Source organism: Protopterus annectens, chromosome 15.part0 (assembly GCF_019279795.1).
Source record: "Protopterus annectens isolate FY-2018-M chromosome 15.part0, PAN1.0, whole genome shotgun sequence".
Lineage (NCBI taxonomy): Eukaryota > Metazoa > Chordata > Ceratodontiformes > Protopteridae > Protopterus > Protopterus annectens.
Genome location: NC_056749.1, coordinates 107419633 through 107445364, shown reverse-complemented (window position 1 = coordinate 107445364; position 25732 = coordinate 107419633). Strand labels below are relative to the sequence as shown.

Here is a 25732-nt window from a genome sequence, read left to right as displayed (position 1 = left end):
CATATTTCTGCTTGGTTTCTTGCCATACTACATGAAAATTTCCATATATGTGTTGTATTATATTTCTATCCATTCTATATATTCCTTTATTGCATGTTATGTAATTACTTCAGAAGTATGTATACTTAAAATGTGATCTGTGTTTATCTTTGTTCTTAACTATTTGTTTACTTAAACTTTTTTGGGGTGCTTTTCTCCTCAAGTCTCTACTGAAAAAGGGCTTCTAAGAACCCAGACAGACTAACCCGGTTAACAAATGTAAAAATAAAATAAATAAATACATAAACCCTGTACCTTTTGTCTCTGAGGTAAACACTTTAACTATTTTGCCAACTACCTGTCCTAAAGGAATAGAAGTTCATCGGTAGGTACTAGCTGTCCTTGTGAGCCATTTTAAGCCTTGCTAATTTCTTTCAAAGGTGATAATCAAACCCTGTACCTTGCATCTGTGAGGTTCTCCATAGTTTCTTCACTCCTTTATTCCCTTTCTCACAAAATCTGTATTTATGACTTTTCTATTCCTTCATGGCCCTCTGTTATGTAGTTATGGAGCCTGATCTTTGTGGTTCTCCTAGCCATTCTAGCTGCTTCTATGGACCGGTTGCAACCATTACTCTTGTGTGGTCACTATTCACCAGTGGAACTAATACTTACTGAAACATGTTCATTGTTTGCTGGGTTTAGAGATTGATGATTAGGCTAAGAAGCTGCAGTCCCCTAAGTAAATAACCTGTTGTACCTGGGAAGACAGCATCATTCTCATTTTTTTTTGTTTATGATTAGTACACTTATGCAAATTGTGTTTCCATGCTATGTCGCTCACTGCTAAATGCAGAGGTGAACTGGGAATTGGGTCGGGGTGGGTCTCTACAATAAAAATAAATTATAGAAGACAATGTCCTTGAAAAAGACAGAGGAAAATAGTAAGGCTGTCAAGATGGCATGTTAGTTGCAAAACCATAAATCACTGCTGCACTTTTTCAGTTTGTGCTAAATATTTGTCTTGACTTTCCTGATTTGCTGATTTAGGAAGCTGTTACAAGTTGTTGATGCTGTTTAATTTGCAGCCTGGTCATGAAATGGGTGTTGCAGTCTATGCCACTATAATGGAAATTTTTTTTGCTAAAAATATGAGGAATGTGGTTGCTATGGTTACTTTTTTAGCAGCATTTTGGAGTTCCACTTTTGGAACCAATTTATTTGTAAGTTTCCGTTTTGGTTTGCATGACAATGGCCAGTGGGGAGTGGCATTCTATATCTAATTTTACAGCAGACAACTATGTGCAAAGAAATGTTTAAAGATTGCTAAGTATAGTTCTGCAATCATTTGGATTTATTCCCAACTTATTTGCACTCACAAGTCTACTTTGTTTATTTTCCTGTGGCTTGTCTTTTTAAAGGAAGTATCTGGAATTTGTCTGTTATGGGAGGCAATACTTGTGTTAGTTTGTCTCTGCAAAGGTCCAAGGCTTTTGGGACTTGATATTTAGAACCAGCTATATCTTCTCTGGTCATGGCTGTTTTTCTGAAAGCTGGTTATGTTCAGCCTGTTTTGTTTTTGATGTCTTTTATGAACTGTCTAATGGATTTCATTTAGCTACTGTTTTCAACATTGTAACTTTCCTCTTACAACAATATTTCAGATTGTTGCATTATTTGTGACATTCATCTGCTGTTTAGCTTTGCTGCTTGTATGGATTTGCATAAAGTGCTGTGCCATAGAGCGAACTGTCTACCATAGATTTAAATTATATTAGCTTTTTTTTGTTTGTTTTTTGTTTTTCTGTATATTTTACACCATTGTTTGGATTTAATGTTTTGTGAAGACCTTAACACCAAGCATATAAAATGCACTACCATAGTAGAAGAGAAAAAATTACTAGGATTGTTTAACATGGGAAGCATGATTACACTTATTAAAACACAGTATGTCTACAAGCACTGAACAACTAGTTAGTAGAAAATTGAAGTGATATGTGTACACAGAGACAAAAGGGGATATCCTGCAACACAAGTACAAATGGAGACTCTACTGGGTAAAGGTTTACATCCTGTGACCCTGGTACGTAATTTATCTCATAAAGTAATCTGTTGTCAAGATTTTCCTCAGTTTAAAGAACTATAGAGTCGATAGTATGCTACTGTGAATGCAGCCTAAATCATGCAGTGTGTGAAGCAGGATTAATAACTTTACAGCCTCAGGATCTAGGTAGTCCTGACTGGTATCTACAGGATGTTGAAACTAAGAACACACTTGATAAACTTTGTATTCCAAACAGAAAGAAATGGCAACCAAAGATATAGTGCTCACTGGTATATTATTTATTAAGCACTTTTTGTCCTGGTAAATTTCAGAACTTCATCAGATAAAAACATACAAATAAAATCTCATTTAAAAACACTTGTAGACTTGGTCATATGACACAAAATTGCCAATGAAACAAAACCTTCCTTCAAATTAAATTTGTAAAATGTTGCAGCTATAAAATTAACCCTTAACATGACCATTCAGAAACTGAAAATATATGATAAAAATGAGTGTGTGAAAAAAAAAAAAATAAAAAAAAAATATATATATATATATATATATATATATATATATATATATATATATATAAATCCACATATATAATGTGTGTATTTACATCTTAATTTATACAGACAACACTTAATGACTTGGTTAACACTTATCTCGTTAAACTTATAAGTTTCAATACACATAAAATGGAACTAACTTCATTAAGTCCTGGGTCTTGGTAGGCATTCAAGCAGATCTGCCATAATAGTTCAAGCCTTTCTAACATTAATGAATAGGGACTACCACAATTGTCTGTGACCAACTGATTTATAACTTTGAATTTAAAAGTATGTTTTTTATATTCGAGTATGTGTCTAGCCAACGCGTGTTCTAATTTACCTTTGTTGATGCTATAGATGTACTCGTACACCCATTCCTTCAGTTTACGTTTGGTCTTCCTGACATAGAAGACTGAATATAACTGACACTGTGCCAGGTATACTATCATTTTTGAATTGCAGTTGAATTTTTTCTCTGTATGACATTTTACATTTCTTACTAAAAATAAATAGCCTGCTTCCATGTGTTTGCAATATGCACACATGCCACTTAAACATGCTTGGATGGCTCACAGTATTGGGGATGCTCCTTTCCAGCAGGTTTTTAATGTTACATCCCATCTACAGTATGTTTTCACAGAGCCAGTCACCATTACAGTATGTTTTCACAGAGCCAGTCACCCTCCCAGAGAAAAAAGATGACAGTACTCAGTCTTAAAAGCTTTATTTGATGGATTTGCATTTGATAGTATTTGATGATAATGCTAATCCATCAAATAAATCTTTTAAGTCTTAGTACTGGCATCTTATTTCTCCAAGAGGGGACTGGCTCTGTGAAGACATCTTGTAGATAACTGTCAGGACCACCATAGGTCCTGAGGATGTAAATTATACTGTTCAGTTTTAAGAATTATTGAAGTTATGGGGAGAAGGCTCCTTCCCTAGTTTAAATAAAAGTAGAATTTAATAGGAAAGAGGTTCAGTTTGATGTAAGCAAGCATGTTTTTCAGAACTTTAATTTTGAATCTGTAATTTTTAATGAATTTGGAAGAAACTTTAGTGAATGCATGTTTTAAGTTTTAAAGTGTGGATTGAAATTTGTTCCTACAAATATTCATAGATTTCATATCATTCTGGTGGACATGCGGAAATTACTGGAAAATTATATTTATAAGATTTTTTTTCCTTTCAAGGAAGTTTTTTTTTTAAATATTTGAGCTTAGATAATATTTTGATTAGTTTTATATATATATATATATATATATATATATATATATATATATATAGCCTTCCTAGTAATGTTGTTCCTCCTGTAAAAAATAAACCTTTAAGTAAATTTGTAGATCATATTACAACTGAAACCAAAAAATCAAATTGCTTATTAACTATTTTTTTTCTTTTAACTGAAGTGTTCATAATTTGACAGAAACTGAATAGAAATGTTGAAAGAGTTAGCACAGGATAATGTGGTAATTAAACTATTGTAACTAGTTTGCATGCTAGCATTTTTCTTTTTGATGGTATTGAAACCATTTTTTAATTTTTGTATGATATACATAGGATATATATTATATTGCAATCCTCTGAATTTCGTCTTAGGAAAAAAATATATTACATTTGATTGATTGTTTAAACAATTGAGGGTTACAGTAATGAGTGTCCCTTTTAGCCATCTTATGTTAACTTATTGATGACTTTGACTTACAGTAAGTATATATGTATGTATGTAATCATTTGCTTTTGATACACGTTGCCAGTTAAAATCATTTTACTGAGAATATATTGTTAATTTGTAAAAGGAATACGCATGCTGTTGGTGCTTTTCATCTTTTTTGTTTTGTGTCTAAGAACAGGTTTGGTTTATATTTTACTTTTAATTTGCATTTTGAATGCTTTTTAATATTTTATTGTATGGTAAATCTGGTAGTAAAATTTGTACTATAACTAAACAGAAAGCCAGGAAGTACTAATTAATTTTACATGGTACTAGTATCCACCATTTTCATATTTTAAAATCTCTGCCTTTTGGAGATCTGTATAGAGCTAAAAGAAAGCAAGAGCTTAAAGATACTAGAATAATGACAGTGTGTTTTTTTGTCAAGGGCTATAGTTTGAATATTGCTAAAGAAACTTAGTGGAAAGTCTCTGGTTTAAATAGTATCCTGATACATAAGGTATAATAAATTAGTTTGAGGAAGTATAATTACACTCTAGATATTCAGAAGCTTTTTGTGTTCTTAAATATGATTTCAGAATCTATTAAAAACATCAAAAAGACTTGGAAAATTTGATTAGACTATTATAATTTAAGAATTATTTTTTTCAGTTTTCCCTACTTTTTCACAACTGGAAAAATATTTCTGATTGTTTGGTCCATAACAACGTCTTTAAGTACAATGTGAGGTTTGCTGGTGTGCTTCATAACAGTGGTATTAACCCCTGTAATAACTGTAATATATGTAGGTTTGTCATTAATTACTTTTCTTGTATTAATGGTAAGAACATTCAAATTATTGCTAGATTTAGTTATGATTCTGAGAATGTTATATATTCTCTTACATTTCCCTGTAATTTGGTTTATATAGGAGAATCTATGAAGAAATTTAAAAAAAAGAATACAATAACACCTTAGAGACATCAGTAATAATGCAGTGTATAATCCAGCTGCTACTGAATGATACAAATATGTATACTATATATATATATATATATATATATATATATATATATATATATATATATGTGATACATAGTGGTTGTAGCGATACCTAGTTAATTACTGTTTCATGACAGATTAAGAATTGTCAGAGTTGTGATGTTAAAAAGCATTTAGAATAAAAATAATCTCTCTTAATAGTAGTATTTCAAACCTTAATACTGACTGGACTGAATGTTGTTTATTTGGAGGGCATTCATTTGATTCAGTTAAGTTATTTATTTCATAAATGGTTATTTACTCTAGCTGACTGTTTTTATCCCATTTTGTATATATACTCAATGTTTTATTTCAAATTACAGCCCTGGAAGGTCTTTTGACTTTGGCGCTCTGTGAATAAAGGTTACTATTTCACTTTGTCATTATTGTTATTGCTCTGCTTGACGTATTGTGAATGTACGTAGCCACAACAATGAGAAAAAGACAGGATTCAAAGACACAAAAAGATGCATTTGTCTCTGGGTGGAAGCTTTAGATAGATCCACTACTGAGTGTTGTCAAAAGATTTTTTTTAAAGTACTGGTTGCAGTCAGTAGAGGAACTGACAGGAGAGTGAGTTTTTTCAAAAAGTTCCAGTAGTTCAAATAATAAAATAATGACAAAGTAAAATTGGCAACCTTTCATACTGAAAGAAAAGAAAGACAATAACCTATTCTGAGTTGTACGCTTCTCTCCACTGTAACAAGCAGGTAGAAAAACAGACAGAAACAGAAGCTGGACTGTAACGGGGGCAGCGAGGGGAAAGAGACAGTATCCTGATGGAAAAAAAGTTATTTTCATGAGTTGTCCTTTTTGAGGATGACTTTAACAAACAGGCAAAGCATGTACCTGTATTTGCAGCAAAAGAGGTCACTGTTTGCATTTCACATCAAAATAATGAGAAAATTAATGACTTCGCTGACGTCCAACTCTTCCAACTTTGAAGCAGAAAAGACCATGGCCACTTCACATTACAATATGTAGAAAAATAACAACTGACTTCTAGATATGTTGTGCAACATTCAAGAAGGAACAGTGGGACAGTGGTATTCCAAGTACAGCTAGAGAAAAATAGACAGAGAGTAGAGAGGTAACCAAAAAGCAGCGGAACAAGTCTACTTCATACCCTGAACTTTGAACTAAGAAATGTCCTGCTATTTAGAGAGACCAAAGAGATGGAACAGACACTGATGCAGTTAATATTTCCAATACCTTTTTGGTCACTTGCAATGACATTAGCAGCACCTAGCCACATTCTGAATAGATATGTTAGAATGGGCAAAACAAAGGCTAGAGTTTTGGCATGAGTTTTCATTGACCTTTTTATTATGATGGCATAGAAACATGCTCTGAAGTGCTGAAGGACAGTAAGGATGGCAACCAACCCAGCATTTAAGGATCCTGTGCGACCGTTGCCCATAACAGAGTTCTGTTTCAAATGCCTCACAATGGACATTGTGAGTCTATTTCTGAATCTGTATAATGGCCATCAGTATCTTCTTATAATTATTGATTATACAACATTTTCTAACGTGCTACACCTACGAAGAGTCAATACAAAGTCCATACTGAAAGAATTAATAATGCTGTTATATAGGGTAATAATTCAATGTGAAATTTTTATTGACTGAGGCACACTATTCACAGTGACGCATGAACTTTGACAGTCATTTAAAATGAAATAGCTAAGGATATCTGTATAGCACCAACAAACACATAAGCTACTTGAATGCCTTAACAAAACTTAATGTTTATTTTATACAATGCTGTAGAGAGAGATTTGAGGAAAAACTTGGACCAATAGCTGCTATATCTTCATTTTGTTGTAAGATAATTTCCCAAGCCTCAGATGGATTCACACCATTTGAAAGATATCCTGAGGATTACTAGATGTAGGAAAAGAAAGAAGACAGCAGTACCTTCAAAAGTGTAACAGGACATTTTTAAGATCTACAGGACAGGTTAACAACTACAATTGCTAGTAGTGAGAGAACATGTGGACAAGACACCATTAGGCACAACAGAGAAGATATAACAGATGTGCTAAACTGAGAGAGCTCATATGAGGTGATCAGGTTGTATTAGTACTTTCTGCTGAAAACAAGTTCCTTGCAAAGCGATAAGAATCTTCTGAAGTGAAAGAGAAAGTAAATGAAGTGAATTATAAGATGAGATAACCAGAAGAATGGAAACTAGGACAGCTGAAGTGCATACATGTTCTAAAACCTAAAAGAGAAACTTCTGCTGAAGTTTAGGAAGTAAGCATGGTTTTTGGAGAAGTTAAGGTTCCTGCATCATGTCCTGAAGTCATAATAGGGGAAACACTATCATCATATTTTAGTTTTAGTTTTTATTATGAGATAAGCTGTTTTTGAATTTGATTTGCTTGTTTGGATTGCTTTTTTACTTTTATGTTTTGTTATGTTGTAAGCCAGTTTCAGTGGTGGCTGGTGACTTCAAATCAAAGGGGGGCTGCAGGAGACAGCTGAATGGGTGGGGTCAATGGGAAGGGGTGCAGCCAACTAGAAAGGAGAGGAGCTATGCTCAAAACCACAAAAACTAACTAAATACACTGCCCTGGGTGCCAAACCATCATTATGAGAGTCCAATCAAGACAAAATGAAGTGTAGAAGAATAAAAATATTTCAATGCATTGGCTGCATGACAGCTTACTTAATATCTAGATGGAAACAAAAAGGTTGAAAGGCATGAAAAAATAAATTACTTTTTAAATACATTAATGGAATGCCAGTCAAAATCAAGTATAAGAAAAACAAGCAGCACTCAACTCAAACTACTTCTTCCATTGCAGTTCTAATTATAATTTATATTCAGCTTTATTAAAGTACAAAGTAACATGCTGAAAGTAGAAATCTCTGATGCCCCCACTTGTAAAAATGTTTCTTATCCAAAAAAAGACCTGCTGCCTGACAACTATCTACTTGTTTCATGGGGAAAACATGATCAAAGTAAAAAATGAAAAGCAAACAAGAAATAAACTCAATATACATTGCTTAAAAGGATTACTGTACAGGTTATGGACCACACGATTGGCATTCTGTTTAGTTTACGGGTAAAGCCTGCAGAGATGACTGGAAGTCTCCAAGTGTAATGAGCTTCTTAAAATAATGTACTCCTGTCCTTTATTACAAATACTGTCATATGCATTTCAATACCCAAGGCTTATACATTATCTAATAGAATAGGTCTTGCATTAGTATGAATTTTCTGAATGGTATGAAATAAACTCAAATGTCTGTCATTATTTTCTAAATTCAGTCTTTAATGATTTGTCACTAATTTGCCAAAAAAACCCCACAATTTTATGAAAAATGGGCCAAACATGAGATGTAAAAATATAAAATAGCCACACAATGCAGCTGGGAACCTGTCAAAGAAGGGACACTTTAATATTAGTACTGCTAACTTGAGCAGCTGACAAAATAAAAGAATCTACATGCATTTCTGAAATAAAAGTAATCTATAACTCTGATTATTACAGTTATATTTCTTAATTGTAAACCCTCCATGTTTTCTTCCAAAATTGCTATTTTGTGGAGGGATTATTAGGGGGAAGAGCAACATTTTGAGCCAAAATCAGGGAAAGTTGAGAGGTTTGGCTATGCCTAATTCTATAAAGCAATTTATTTGCATGTACCTCTCAATCTGTTAATGCAATAAATCTGGACAAGGCCAAATATATTGGGGGAACATGTAAACAGTACTAAAAATTGCTCTTGCATAAACTGAGACAGTTGATAGAACAACAGGTCTTACTTTAGCATGCATTTTTCTGAAGGTTATGAAGTTTGAAACTCAGTGTGTCATTATTTAGTGACTTAATTCCTAAATGATTTGCCAGAAAACCAAAAATAAGAAGCAAAAAATCTATTAATTCTTTGAAAATCTGGACAGTTGGGAGGTATAGTTCAGCTGGGGCTGTCTTTAAGTTTGCCGCCCTTCCCCCTCACAAAATCATGGTCGAATGGAGCCTCCCCCTGCAGCCATTCCAATGATCCATTACTTGGCTATTTCACTGCATTTACCATAAACACTAATGTGCATACTGATTTACTTCTGTGATGATTTGGACTTCATTTGAAAGTTTTATTTTGCATTTTACAGCACAAACACTAAGACATCTGCTAAACAAACTTAGCATTAAAGCGTTTCTGCCCTTGAAACCCACATTCATTGAAACAGCATTGAAACCCACATTCAAAGAAAATACATTTTACCAGTGGCAGATAAAGATTAATTCTAGTCTGTTTTCAAATCATAGGCACCTTGCATATGAAACATACATGTGCTCTTTGATACACCTTCCTATTGTTTTGAACATTTTTCCAGTAAACAATGAAACAAAACGCATGCACCAATAATGACAAAACTGTCCAATTCAGAACATCTTTCCAGTAAACAATGAAACAAAATGCATGCACCCATAATGACAAAACTGCCCAGTTCAGAACATTTCCATCATAAAAGTCTACTCAAACTTCTACAGTCCACCATTATCAGTAAATATGCACAATTCTACAGTCCACCATTATCAGTAAATATGCACAATCTCTGAAGAAGTATGATAAGCTAGTAATATTGCAATAGGAAATGGATGGCAAACTGATAACAGGCTCATAGCTAGTATCTTAACTTTTTCAGTACGGCAGCATCCACCCCTTGTGGGAGTAGAACCAACAACCTTGTGCATGAAAAGCAAGTACACAACCTGTTGTGCTATTAACAATGCAAGCTGACTTAGCATAAGCAACACTAAACATATCTTCTCCTGCAGCTCTCAGCTCCTTGTAAAATCTACTCAATACTCAACTGCATCTCAACTTCGTAGCACAAGAAATCTGGAAAATGCTAAATTTATTGGGGGGGGGGTCAAAAGCCCAAAAACCTGGACACATTAAACATTGCTTGTATAATCTTGGAAAGTTGCTAGAATAAAATGCTGTGTTACCACCATCCATTTTACTGCCAAGGTCCCTGTGCAAAAGAGTCAGAGCAACATACCACTACACCAGATCAGCTGCTTTGTGAAAGAGAGGAAGACTGAAACTTAAATGGCTATCATTTAATGAATTCAGTTCTCACCATAGCTGTCAACCTCTTAGCACAAAACACCTGGACAAACCCAGTAATGAGGGAACACAGCCCTCAAACATATTCAGTGAATTCAGTTCTTGCCATAGCTGTCAACCTTAGCACAAAAAACCTGGACAAAGCCAATAATGGGGTAATACAGTCCCAAAAATAAGGACACGTTTCAAATATTCATCTTACAAACTTAATAAAAGGTTGTGTTACTATGTATTTTCTGAAGAATATGAAGTCTGAAATTCAAATGCCTGTCAATTTTACTTCTGACGGAACAAAAACAATTTTCAGCAGAGGCCCAGGGAGAAATACTGCAGACACATGTCTTTGTAAAATGGCAGGACACCAGAGAAAATCCACACAAACACAAGAATGAGATGCAGACTCCACACAGGAGGCACCCCAGCCAAGAATCAAACCAGAAACCCTATAGCTGTGAGGCAACAATGCTACCACTGCACCATCAAATATGTAAGGAATTAAACATTCAGAAACCTGAAGTCTGAAATTCAAATGCCTGTCAATTTTATTTAATATTTGTTAATCAGGACAGTCTGACTTGGAACAAAAAAATGATTTTCAGCAGAGGCCCAGGAAGAAATAATGCAGACATGTCTTTGTAACATGGGAGGACACAAAAGCAAACACAGGGAGAAGATGCAGACCCCACACAGAAGGCACCCCAGCCAAGAATCAAACCTGAGAACCTGCAGCTGTGAGACAACAATGCTACCACTGCACCATCAAATATCAAGCATTGCCACATTTAGAAACCACAGATATTATGATGAAGAGATCAGAACAAATATGAGGCACAAATCTGCAAATGTTTTACAAATGGTGGTGGGTAGGGAATTCAGGTCCTTAACACCTGCATACAAGGTACAGGGTTCAAGCCTGAGGTATTTCCTACCACACCACCATGAGCTTGTTCTAGCCACCAGTATATAGCAAATGGAGCATTTCACACACACAAACACACTCTTCATGCTCTCTTTGTATGTCTCTCCCTCTTGTCCACACACACTCTTCATGCTCTCTTTGTAAGTCTCTCCCTCTTGTCCTGTCCTGTGAAATATGCCACCAGTCCTTCAAGAACAGGTATCCTTTACTTTCTTGTATTAGTTCATTTGAGAATTATGTAACAGCTTTAGAAAATGCATGGGGGCACACACACAAATGCTTAAAATAGTGTGCCATACAGTATACAGATTTACTTGTCCTGATTCCCCATCATCAGAACAGTGCACACCTCTCTATATACAGATACACAAATGAGTATTCAAAGTAATCAGAATGACATTCAAAATAAGTGCAATTAAAATAGTGCATCAAACAGTATACAGATTTACTTGTCCTGATTCCCCATCATCAGAACAGTGCACACCTCTCTATATACAGATACACAAATGAGTATTCAAAGTAATCAGAATGACATTCAAAATAAGTGCAATTAAAATAGTGCATCAAACAGTATACAGATTTACTTGTCCTGATTCCCCATCATTAGAACAACGCACACCTCTCTATATACAGATGAGCTAAAAACAGTGCCAAAAACAGTTTACATAGTAAAGAAAAGAAGTAAATGCAAAATGCAAGTGTGGTAATAAAATAGTGCTTAGATAAATTTACTTGTCCTTATTTGAGCATGCCCCTTAGAGCAGCATCTTCCAGAAGTAACATTTGAATTGAAAGTAGCAATCTACTGAATATGGACTACAACAAACTGGCAGCAAATATTACAGAGCAGCAATCCCACACACACATGCTCTGAACTGAATGCATTTCTTCCAGAAGCAGCCATCTACTGAATAGGGATTTACCCAGATGTTTAACCTGAAAACAAACTGGGAACAAATACAGACTTACGCAGAGCAGCAGTCCCCTGTAATATTGAAAACAGCAATCACACACACACACACACTCACACACACACACACACACACACACACACACACACACACACACACACACACACACACACATCTACCTTACCTGGAGCGATCGATCTCTTCGTGCCATTAAATCCATACCTGCCCGCGCTTCCCGTCCGTTGGAGAATCAGTTGAAATCCACCACGCGATATGTTCTTCCCCCGACGAGACTCCAGCCTGCCGACGTTGCAGTCCAAGTTCCATCTATTTCCAACTGCATATGCTGCTGAGGCAGTCTGCGCATGCTCCAGACTGTCTCAGCAGCAGTCTGGACTATTGTGCATGCGTGAAAGTCCGTGATTTTTTCTTTTTCTTTTTTGTCTTTTTCTTTCTTTTTTTTTATTTTTTTTACAGCTGGGGGGGGGCTGCAGTCTGGCAGTCCGGCAGTCCAATAGCACAGTCCGCCCCCAGCCAGTTTAGAACTTGGTTTACTTGTTGGTCTCAAAAACAGAAAGTGAAGGAAATATGTGTTCAGGAATAAGGACATTCTCCAAGCTGATTGGTAAGATCAGCTTAATTCATCATAACATAGAAATTGTACATGGTGAGAAAGTACATTTAAACCCCTACTGAACACCAGAGCCCTGGTGCTAAACTTATGCGAAAAGAACAAAAAATTACTAAACGTTTGGGGTTAATAATGAATCCTGGGGTGAGTAGAATAGCCCCACTGTAATTGCCTCCAAGCCTAATGGGGTTATAAGCTTTTGCACTGACTTCAAGAATCTAAGCAGAATGTCTATATTTGATTCATGTCCCATTCCCTCAGTGGATAAACTGATTGAGAAACTGGACAAGACTAGGTATCTTTCCACTTACAACTTAACCAAAGACATATCCCACTCACCCCAGAGGTTAAGAAAAATGGCATTTTCCATACCTGATAGGTTCTTCCATTATGGAGAGTTGTCTATTGTCTCCATGGAGCACCTGCAACATTCCAAATGCTACTGGACATAATACTTAGACCTCACAACAAATATTCAGCAGCCTACCTGAATGATGTAATATTCACTGAAGACTGGGAGAGCCACCCACCCAAACTTCAAGCCATTTTAAACCATCTGTATCAGACTAGATTGATGGCGAATCCAACTAAGTTCAAGTCAGGTTTGGGAGATGCTCACTGCATGGGCTACATAACTCTCCAAGGATCAAGGACTTATGAAACAGTTGAAGCAGTGCAAAACTGTCCCAGATCAACCAGAAAAAAAATCATGTGAAAGTATTTTTTTTGGGACTGTCCTAGATGAACAACAAAAAAAATCACGTGAAAGTATTTTTTGTGTGTGGGGGGGGGGGTAGGGGGGCTGCCTTGCTATTACTAGATGTTTATTCCTGATTTTGCCAGATTGACTAAACAGACAAAAGAAGTTCAGAGTTGACTGGAAAAAAGGATGCCACAGAGGACCATTAAATAGGATGTAGTGGGAAAGGGGAGAGAGAAGAAAGATTGATGACAGGAAGAAGGAAGGCATACACAGAGGTTACTAAAAACTACAGGCACATGGGTTGCCCAAAATAAGGACAGCAGAAAGTGTGACATACAGCCACAAAAGAAAGGATGATATGAATGAAGCAAAGGTAGAAGGACAGATGCAGACAGCAGTTTCAGGTTATGAAGGGATGCAGGAGCCTACATTGTAAGGTGATCAATAGGAAAGTGGGTAAAGAAGGCCAGTCAGCTAAAGAAGAGAGTCAGTGGGCAAAAAGGACAAACAGTAGAGAAGGCTTACTTGAAGTGTATAGTAAGGATGGGAAAGGTATCTGGTACATTACAGGGAGAATGGCAGCCAATGAGGATGGTTGGAATGTTAGAAGTTGGAGAGGAAAGGTTGCAGATGGGAGAAGTAATTCTACGGAGCAGGAAGGGAAAGAAATGAGACTAAATGTAGAGTCAAAAATATGTTAGGCTTATTGTAGCAATCATATTTTCAGTAAATGTACCTTATTTTTCTCCTTGCCAAAGCACTTGACATTCTAACTGACTCATATATTTTGGGTCTCACTCCCTGCATGCCTTGTTCTACATCTCCTTTGCACTTCACTATAGATACTGTACCCACATCATGTGTTACTTCCCGCAAATCATATAACCACTCATTGCTTTATAGTATCCATTAGAGCAGAGACTTGTACCCACTTGATCTAACACATATACTATGGTTGCTTTTATAATTACCAGATATGCTATCTAGTATCTTAGGCCTGGCTTGTCACCACCATATCATCATTACACATTCACATTCTCCAGAACATTACCCAGAATTTCTAGATTTTGGCATTATGATCTCCATCCAGCAGCCAGTACTGGCCATGTTTGAGTTACTATCACATGATACCAACTGACCTGCTCGTGTAGAAGGTGCATCTGCTGTCTCATTTCCTCTGCCTTCTTGCGAAGTTTTTCGTTCTCTGCCTGTATTCTTTCTCGATCTTTGTGTTCTGTCTTGTAGTCTGTTTCATAAATTTTTGTCTGGAAGAAAGTGGCAAACAATGTAGAACAATTAGACTTTATGCAATTCAAGCAGCACTGATGGCAGAGATCCTAAATTGCAATATAATTTTTTTTACAAATGAAGAGCAAACTGATGCCAGTAAGTGTTGTTATGTCCCCCCTCTAGGCCATTAATCAAGGAACCTCAATCCTCACCACTGATACTGGTGAGGGATGTTCACTTGTAACAAAAAAATAGATACACAGTATATCCAGATACAGATCTCTGCAATAAAGCACAATTTCCCTTAAGAGTACAAGGGGAACACACCCCTCTCCTGGGGCTGGTTTTCCCTTTCTCTCACCAGGCCCCAAATAAGACTCTATACTGACTACAGCTATAGAGTTGGGTTCAAAGCTGAGTGCTCCAAGCAAGTCTTCCACTACCCTCTTTGTGAAACCAGTGTTCTGCGTTCCTGCTCCAAGTAGCTGACACACACACACACTCTTTGAGATTTGATTTTCATACACACACACACACACACACACACACACACACACACACACACACACACACACACACACACACACACCTGGGAAAGAATGACACATATTTACCAGTTATGCCACCTCTGCCCAGACTATAAGGTAGACACTGCCACCTGAACACTGCAAAACCAGTTACTCTAAGGCTCTTATAAGGGTATCCAATTATACTGACTAAAATTAATACTAATACAAATGGTAGTGTTTGACCAATGCAGCAAGGCTTTCAGGAGCAGACACGGTGTCACCAAATAAATATAAGTACTCTCAAAAGTTAAAATATTCTCTAAAAGACCAGCCATAATGAAAATTGTAAAGATATTTAATACTAAATAATAAAAGAATATGAAAATACTAAATATCTATTTAAATAAAAATGTCAGAGTTCACAGGAAATATTAAAAATATAACATATATATATATATATATATATATATATATATATATATATATATATATATAAAATAAAAAATATTAAAAATAACACAGATGGATAAATTCACACAGATACAGAAAAACAGTACCTAACTAATCTCATTATTTTCCTGACTGATCTAAAGAATGACTATTCCCTGGTAACTTACTAAAGCAAGGCAAGATGAAGTGAGTTAGTGGCCCTTCTTTGTCAGATTTCACAAACAGACTGCCCTGAGACTTCTGTCTTATCTAGTATTAAAACATCATTTCAGTGCTGGATTACAGAATGACATCACATACATCTGGATACCTGACTTCTGGTTTCCCACACTACCCCCTTTCTAGAAACTGAACCAGAATCTAGCACATATGTGTCATAATACACGCACATAGAGCTTTGCTAAGATGTGTTACAGCATCTCTAAGCTATAAAACCATTTCAAAAACTTCCACCCTTTCAGGGTAGCAGTTAGTTCACCCCTAAGGACAATACAGTAGGATTCCTAGTCCTGGTTTTCACAGACATTTTGTCTCTGGCTGCAATCAGAGCTGTAAGATACAATCTTTATGTCCTATATCAGGTAAATTAATTTCAGACTATTTTTCAAAGTTAGCTGGACTGAGATTAACCTCTTCTCTTCAAGTATCCTCTGTTACAATATATTCATTTTAACAGTTACAATACAGTCTGACATACAGCTGTATTTCTTTTCTGTCCAGCAGGACTCACTGTTAGCACATTTTTAACATAAGCTGCTTCACAAATACATTTTCAACACAAGCACTTGTACAAATCCGCTTGATATACAAATGACATATAATTCTTTACAAAATTTCAGCTATAGCATATGTTACACATCCCCTGCCCTACTTCTCCTGGTATAGCTGGCAATACCTCACTTCATCACAAGTGTAATAAAATGTAACAGATATAGAGACCTGTAACAAGTACTTATGGAGTTCTGTACTGAATGCGTGCCTGCTTAGTACCATGATGAGTGCTGAAAGTTAGAGAGAGCTCCACTTTACCCAGTGATATGCTACTTAAATATCTGTGTTTTTTCATTTTACTTTGGAAACAAATGCTTCACTCAACAGATTGCAGAAATTATTCAAGGAAATATCTGTGTTTTTTCATTTTACTTTGGAAACAAATGTTTCGCTCAACAGATTGCAGAAATTATTCAAGGAGGATTAAAGTAGAGAAGTAATTTTTTTCTTGATTTTCTTAACAAAGGCAGAATGTCAGTAAGACTGATTAACATTTGCCTGTACCTTTGTCCCACACTGAAGAGTTTTTTATTCACTTCTTCACTTGTTTATTTGTTAACTGGATAAGTATAGTAATGCAGCAGGAATAAAAATCCATAACCCATACACATACACAAGGAAGTCACAGTATGCCAAACTTTGTATTGTCATACGAAGAGGCAGTTTGCATTAATGTTACTGAACATAATAAGTGTTGAACAGAAATGTACAAAGGAAAAGGTAGTATGCAAGAAAAGTAGTTTAGGTGTGGCATGATATACGTCTATAACATACTGGCAAGCCATGTAAGGTATTACTGCTGTGTAGCAGAACAACAATGACAGCTAAGTGAGAGGGCTGGAGTGTAAGGGGTCCTTCTTGGACATTTTGATTTGTGCCTGTTCTTGTTTATGAATTCCTTAAGGGAGCTCACCTCAGATTGTTCTTTGAAGATAAGGGGTAAGGTGCTTTAGAACCTGAACATGTGACAAGGCTCATTTCCAAAGGTGTTGTGTAATCTTGAACTTGTTATGTAATTATAATCTACAAATGAAGAGAAAACACACAGGTAATACCAGTTTCTTGATGTTAGGAAGTCTTGGAGCAGAACTTTTGCATAAATTGAAAGGGTCATGAAATAGAGATTAGCCATCTCAGCTATAAGTTTTTTGAGGAGGTGCTAGTCAGGGTCACAGAAAGGGACACCTAAAAGGAACCTTAAAGTTTAATTTTACAGTCTGGACATGACTGTGGTTTAATTTGATCCATATTACATTTGTCTGATGAAAGGAGGAAGCTTGTATATGTGATCTATCATTTAAATGCATATAACATTATACCTTCCCTTCATCCTCATCTTCCCCTTCATTCACCCCCCCCCAACTGTCCCCTGCCCTATTAAATACCACCCTGGACACCCTGTCCACTACCCACTATAGTAAACCATTCCATGGTTCCACAGGCCTCTCAAAGAAGAAGAAAGAGAAGAAGTGCATTTACAGCCTGAGGGGAGTAGACAGGTCCTACACTGTACCTCCCATGTCCCTTTCTCCTGCTGACTTGAATTATGTTGGGGAGGAACTTTGCTTCACATGGGTGGGGGGGGGCCTGTTCTGTAGAAGGGGTGGTCTCTGGGATACATACCTGTTTAACCAGCAGGTCCTGTTTATATAACAGGCAAGGTTTAAGTCTTTACAATGGGTAATCTGGTGCTGTTTGTTTTGTGGATATGCAGGAGGTCCATCATGGTGGGGTCTGACAATGCCTTGAATGGGAGGCATAGGTTCATATGTTCATAGGTAGGTACTAGACTATTGGCCCTAGGGCCTATATAAGCCTAGCCAAAAGGTACCCTGGCTTTCACCACCCAAGAAAATTATTTTCCTGTGCCCCTGTCAAGCAGAGCCACAGAAGTGATCCCTGGGGTGAATTTCCTATCTCCCATCCAGTCATCAAGATTTTTCTTGAAGAGTGCTAATGAGGAGCTTTGTTTGATATAGATAGGTAGTTTGTTCCAGAGTATGGGAAGTCTCTGGGACAGGAATCTATCCCTCCAGCATGTTCTGTTCATTGTGGTGACAACGTTTAGGTCCTTAGAGCGTGTAGCTCAGAGGGATTGGGATTTCTTTAAGTGGAGCATGTCCAACAGCTCTGGGTTTGACATAGCTTTGTATGTTAGGCAGAGATCGCCTCTGAGTAGGTGATATGCGACAGAGTAAAGCTGGAGTTTTTTGAGACGGTCTGCGTAGGGCGTCTGTTTGACACCGGTAATCCTCTTTGTGAGGTATTTCTGTGGCCTTTCCAGTTGTTGTAGATGTCTTGTGAGATACATACCAAAAGGGGCATTGTACTCTATAATGGGTCTAATGAGTGACGAGTAGAGGGGAACAATGACCTCTTTTTTCCTGGATGAGAAACCTTTTGTGATGAGGTGCGCCACATAGAAGGATTTTCTGACTACTGTGGCGATGTGATTATCAAAGGAGAGACTACTGTCCATCTGTGTCCCAAGGTCTCTTATCACACTTTCAGTGTTAAGTAGACTACCGCCTATGTGGTAGTTCATGGGTGCAGAGTTTTTACCAAAAGGGATGACAATGCCTTGAATGCAGTTTTTGGCATTGAGCTTGAGGCCATGGCTTTGACACCAGGCATCTATCTCAGTGAGGCCCTTTTGTAGGATGTCCACATCGTTAGGACTTTTGATTATGGCTCCTAGTTTGAAGTAATCTGCGAACTTTGTTAGCCAAAGACCTTCTGTGTTAGCCTATACTTCAGAGAAGTAGATACCAAACAGGAGAGGACCTAGGACTGAACACTGTGGTACTCCACTTGTCACTGGTCTAAAGTTGGATTTAGAGTCTGCTACTTTCACAGTGTGCATTCTGTCAGTGAGCCAGTTGGCAACCCATCTTGTGACATAGGGATTTATATCTAGTTTATTGAGTTTATCTATAATTCCAGAGTGGGGGATGGTGTCAAAAGCCTTGGCGAGATCTAGATAGGCTGTGTGAGCCACCTTACCCTCATCTACAGTTTTGGTGACCGCTTCAAAGAAGTCTATCAGGTTTAGGAGACATGATTTGCCTTTTACAAACCTGAACTGGGTAGGGTCCAGAGTCTGGAGATTACCAATGTCATTGTTTATAATTTCCATGATGATACGTTCCATAGCCTTGCAGACCAGGCTCGTCAGGCTAATGGGGCAGTAGTTCCCGGCAGGGACGTCGGGAGGCATACGCACTGTACTGATTTCAGTATAACTTGTGTAGAAGGGGGGTAGCATTTTAAATGTTCACTTTTCTGTTATTTTCGCGCTTTACTGCACAATGACGTCAGCGCAGCCAGTCAGGAGCTCCGCACATGTATTTCCGGCCAATCAGCCAGTAGCGCATCAGGGCAGCCAGTCAGGAGCTCCGCACATGTATTTCCAGCCGACCGACCAGTTCAAATGCTTAGCATTTCAAATGCTTTTGGTCAAACCGGGAGGAGGATTCGTTTCAAATGGTTCTGCTCAAAGCGGGAGGAGGATTAGTTTTGGTCGAAGCGGGAGGAGGATTCGTTTCAAATGCTTTTGGTCAAAGCGGGAGGAGGATTCGTTATGGTCTCACTTCAGTCTTGCAACCAAGGGTTGGTGAGTAATAGTGTGTGTGTGTGTGTGTGTGTGTGTGTGTGTGTGTGTGTGTGTGTGTGTGTGTGTGTGTGTGTGTGTGTATGCGCGTGTATACATTTTGTCCCCACAATAAATACTTCACACTATTTACATCAAATATATTTGGCTTAAAAGTATCATATTATCATCTGCCAGTTGTTATACTGTCTATTAAAGTGGAAGAAAACAGGCTAGAATCTCATCTCTTGATGTTTATCTTGGACACTCAAGTTCCTCATTTGGGCTGTTCTCTATGATAAATAACCACACAGGACACAAATGTTCCACCTACGCTATCCAGCTCTAGAGACTCAGGTAGGGGATGTCCAATACGTTTATCTTACAGTATGTTTTGACAACTGTTTATTTCTCTAGCTCTGCAGATTGATAAAAGCATAGTGTTTACTTGTTTTGTGTGTGTGTGTATTTTATATATATATATATATATATATATATATATATATATATATCACACACACACACACACATGTATACACACAGAGGCAATTTTTTGTTTTTGCACACACACACACACACACACACACACACACACACACACACACACACACACACACACACACACACACACATATCTTGCCTTGTACTGATTTTCTGTTTTAAATTAACATTGTTTATCAAGTAGTACATAGTTTGATTAAACCACAGAGAATAAAGTGTGAGCTGGGAAATTACTATTTTTGAAAGTGAAAGGTGCAGTAATGGGTCCAGTCATAATTATTACATGACTGTTGCCACCATATGCTAGTTTTTCTTCCTTGCATAAATCTTAATATGACTTGCTTTATAAAAGCAACAAGTGGTATATTTTATGATATGCAGCAGAACCTTGTAGGAGATGGAATTTTGTGTGTTACCCATATTTGTACAACACACTAACAAGTGGCACTGACCATAATCTCCTTAATATGTGTTCTTGTAAAGGTGACTGAAAAGTGTAGGTGAATATTTAAAGCATTAATCATAAAATTGAATAAATCTGATGTAATTACTTCCTATATTCCTGCATCACTTGTAAAGAATTTAGCTTTAACAAATGTGCATGCTAAATCCAGTGCCAATAGCAGTGATACTGACAGACAGACAAAGCAGAACAAGCCTGCTCTTATTGAATACTTCTGAGTGTGAAAAAGCAGTCAGGAAAGAGTGCAAATCCAGCAATTACAAAGTACTCTGCCTGATTCACAAGTACAAAGTGCTTTCTCTGATAAGTGTATAAAAACTCTGCCCACCATTTTAAACTGCAGGTTGAAGCATTATCTGGTTGTGATGTCATAATGTGCAGCATATGTTTAGGGCAGTGTGGTTATACCATACTTGTGAGTCAAACTTCTATTTCAGACATTGCTTATTTTCCTTGTTTTTTATTCAATTTTTCAATTAGGACCTTTACTTACTGCACTGGCAGTATTGTTGCCTCACAGCTATAGGGTTTTCTGGTTTGATTCTTGGCTGGGGTGCCTTCTGTGTGGAGTCTGCATCTTATCCCTGTGTTTGTGTGGATTTGCTCTGGTGTCTGGCCATTTTACAAAGACATGTGTCTACAGTATTTCTCCCTGGGCCTCTGCTGAAAATTTTTTGTTTCGTCAGAAGTAAAATTGACAGGCATTTGAATTTCAGACTTCATATTCTTCAGAAAATACATAGTAAAACAACTTTTTATTCTAGCAATAAATATATAGTAACGCAACCTTTTTTATAGCAATTGTTTTAAGTTTATGACTATTTGAAATTTGTCCTTATTTTTGGGACTGTAATACCCTGTTATTGGCTTTGTCCAGGTTTTTTGTGCTAAGGTTGACAGCTATGGCAAGAACCGAATTCACTGAATATGTTTGAGGGCTGTATTCCCTCATTACTGGGTTTGTCCAGGTGTTTTGTGCTGAGAGGTTGACAGCTATGGTGAGAACTGAATTCATTAAATGATAGCCATTTAAGTTTCAGTCTTCCTCTCTTTCACAAAGCAGGTGATTTGGCATAGTGGTATGTTGTTCTGACTATTTTGCACAGGGACCTTGGCAGTAAAATGTATGATGGAAACGCAGCATTTTATTATAGCAGCTTTCCAAGATTATACAAGCAATGTTTAATGTGTTCCTGTTTTTGCCCTTTTGACCCACCCCAATAAATTTGGCTTTTTCCAGACTTCTTGTGCTGCGAAGTTGAGATGTAGTTGAGTATTGCGTAGATTTTACAAGGAGCTGAGAGCTGCAGGAGCAGAGAAGTTTAGTGCTGATTATGCTAAGTCGGCTCACATTGCTAGTAGCACAACATGTTGTGTACTTGCTTTTAATGCAGAAGGTTGTTGGTTCTGCTCCCATAAGGGGTGAATGCTGCTGTACTGAAAGTTAAGACACTAACTATGAGCTTGTTATCAGTTTGCCATCCATTTCCTATTGCAATATTACTAGCTTATTTTTAATGTAATTTAGGCAATTTATTCCTCAGGGGCATCAGGCACTTTATTTTTCGGTGAAGCCATGAAATATAAAGGTGATTGCTGGCAGCAACCTCTTCATTAGTTAGATTTATTTAACGTGGAATTATTTAGATGACCTTTTTTACTACTTCAGAGATTGTGCATATTATTTACTGATAATGGTGGACTGTAGAAGTTTGAGTAGACTTTTATGATGGAAATGTTCTGAATTGGGCAGTTTTGTTTCATTGTTTACTGGAAAAATATTCAAAGCAATAGGAAGGTGTATCAAAGAGCACATGTATGTTTCATATGCAAGAGGCCTGTGATTTAAAAGCAGCCTAGAATTAATTTTTATCTGCCACGGGTAAAATGTATTTTTCTTTGAATGTGGGTTTTAATGTTGTTTCAATGAATGTGAGTTTCAAGGGCAGAGAAGTTTTAATGCCAAGTTTGTTTAGCAGATGTCTTAGTGTTTGTGCTGTAAAATGCAAAATAAAACTTTCAAATGAAGTTCAAATCATCATAGAAGTAAATCAGTATGCACATTAGTGTTTATGGTAAATGGAGTGAAATAGCAAAGTAATGGATCATTGGAATGGCTGCAGGGGGAGGCTCCATTCGACCATGGTTTTGTGAGGGGGAAGGGCGGCAGACTTAGACAGCCCCAGCTGAACTATACCTCCCAGCTGTCCAGATTTTCAAAGAATGAATAGATTTTTTGCTTCTTATTTTTGGTTTGTTCCTCAAAATTTGTGATTTTTGGCAAATGATTTAGGAATTAAGTCACTAAATAATGACACACTAGTTTCAGACTTTATAACCTTCAGAAAAATGCATGCTAAAATAAGACCTGTTCTATCAACTGTCCCAGTTTATACAAGAGCAATTTTTAGTACTGTTTATATGTTCCCTCAATATATTTGGCCTTGTCTAGATTTATTGCATTAACAGGTTGAGAGGTACATGCAAATAAATTGCTTTATAGAATTAGGCATAGCCAAACCTCAACTGTCCCTGATTTTGGCTCAAAATGTTGCTCTTCCCCTAATGATCCCTCCACAAAATAGCAATTTTGGAAGAAAACATAGAGGGTTTACTTTACTTTTATAAATAACTGTAATGATCAGAGTTGTACATTACTTTTATTTCAGAAATGCATGTAGATTCTCTAATTTTGTCAGCTGCTCTAAGTTAACTGTGCTCATATTAAAATGGTGTCCCTCCTTTGACAGGTTCCCAGCTGTATTGTCTGGCAATTTTATATTTTTGCATCACATTTTTGGTCCGTTTTTCATAAAATTGCAGTTTTCTGGCAAATTAGTGGCAAATTGTTAAAGACTGAAGTTAGAAAATAATGCAGACATTTCAGTTTCAGATTTCATACCTTTCAGAAAATTCGTATTGATGCAAGACCTACTACTATTCTATTATCTTTCTAAGTTTATTAGAGCAATATTTAAAAAAAATGTCCTTATTTTTGGGCCTTTGCCTCAGTTTTATTTATGAGTTTGTTGCTATAAGAGGTTGAGAGGTGTGTGTGTGTGTGTTAGGTAGCATACCTCTCAACTGTCCACATTTTGCAGAATGTCCAGATTTTTGCCCCATATTTTTTGCCTGTTCCTCATAAATTTTGTGATTTTCTAGAAAATCATTGAAGGGTGAAGTTGCTAAATGACAGATATTTCAGCTTCAGACTTCATGTCCTTTAGAAAAATTCATACTAGCACAAATCCTGTTATTCTAGCAACTTTCTCATACTAGCACAAATCCTGTTATTCTAGCAACTTTCTAAGTTCACGAGAACATTATTTAATATCTGTCCCTGTTTATTTTAGGCTTTGTCCATATTTCTTGCACTAAGAGGTAGGTAGGGGTGTGTGTGAATGAAACATCCTAGTTAGTGGTAGCAGGTGGTTAGTAATTTACTCTCAAAACCTGTACCTAAGTTACAGAAAACAAAAGCATAAAGTCTCTACCCCATCTACCATGCTGCATAAGAACTGACATTTCCGGTTATTTTTCAATTCAAGGAACCGAGTTTGAGTGAATTTATATTCTATTACTGAAGAGGCATTACACTAAAATGCCTCTTCATCGACACTAAAATGCCTCTTCATCGACACTAAAAGAGCGAACCGTGAATTACGAGAATGGTCGTAGCTTGGCTGGGGAGGGGGGTAGCAGTTTGAGAGCTGTCAGTACAAATTTGAAAATCCTAGCTACACCCCTGGTTCCCGGAGTCCGTGGTGGCTCCCCCTTTGTGGAGTGGGATAACTGTTGCTGTGCACCATTCAGTGGGCACAAAGCCTGAGGTGAGGCTATGATTGAACATGGTACTTAGGTGGGGTGCCAGTTCATTCTGTAGTTCATGTAGAACACAGTCTGGGATGTTGTCAGGTCCCATGGATGCTGTGTTCTTGATTTTGGAGAGTGTGTTTTTTACCTGTGCAGCCGTGATTACAGGAACTTTGCAGTCTTCAATGAAATAAACTCCTTAGGTGCACAATAAAGTTCCAGACAGTAGGACCATTCACAAATTCATTTTATTTTAACACACGTAGCATAAAATGATAAAATCCTACACATGAAGCACATAAACGCTAAAACATATGTTTTTGTTTGTAACACTTCCTCAGATGTGTGTTTTTACAAAAATTGAGTCCCTTTTATACTGAAAGAACAGCTGTAAACAACTAACATGTTTAATTAATTCTTAAAGAGATTGTTATACCAAAACGTATAAAACAGCGATGTATTATGTAAATGTATGAAACATGAATGAAAATAAATAAAAACATTATTACTTTCTTCTGAACAGACTTGTTAATGTAAAAACTTTAAAATCATTGTAAAACCATGAAAAAAATGTTAAAAACGTTGCTTGTGAACATTTCATTTTAAGGTAACTTTTGCTCATTCAAATGTATGTACTGCCATCTAGTGACCATAGAAATTCATTGCACCCAATTAAAACAACCCTATATAAAATATACCTAGGACTTTTCTTATATATGAATAACAAATGATTTGTTAACTGATAAAAGTTGAATAAAATCAATGTTGGTTGACTTCCTAAAAAACCCATGAATAAAAGTGAAACCTTACAATGAAATATTATTTAGTTAAAATATTAATATAACTTGGTGAAATATGAAGAAATAAAATACTTTACTTA

At 36.7% G+C, this 25732-nt stretch overlaps 1 protein-coding gene across 1 annotated transcript in view; it reads right to left on the bottom strand.

The window, feature by feature from the left end:
• The window catches only part of LOC122789955 (TNFAIP3-interacting protein 3-like), a 371383-nt gene that overhangs the window by 6434 nt on the left and 339217 nt on the right, over positions 1 to 25732 (bottom strand). Inside the window, exon 6 of the mRNA XM_044057455.1 lies at positions 14666 to 14791. Coding sequence (XP_043913390.1) covers positions 14666 to 14791 — 126 coding nt within the window. The remainder of the gene's footprint in view (positions 1 to 14665; positions 14792 to 25732) is intronic.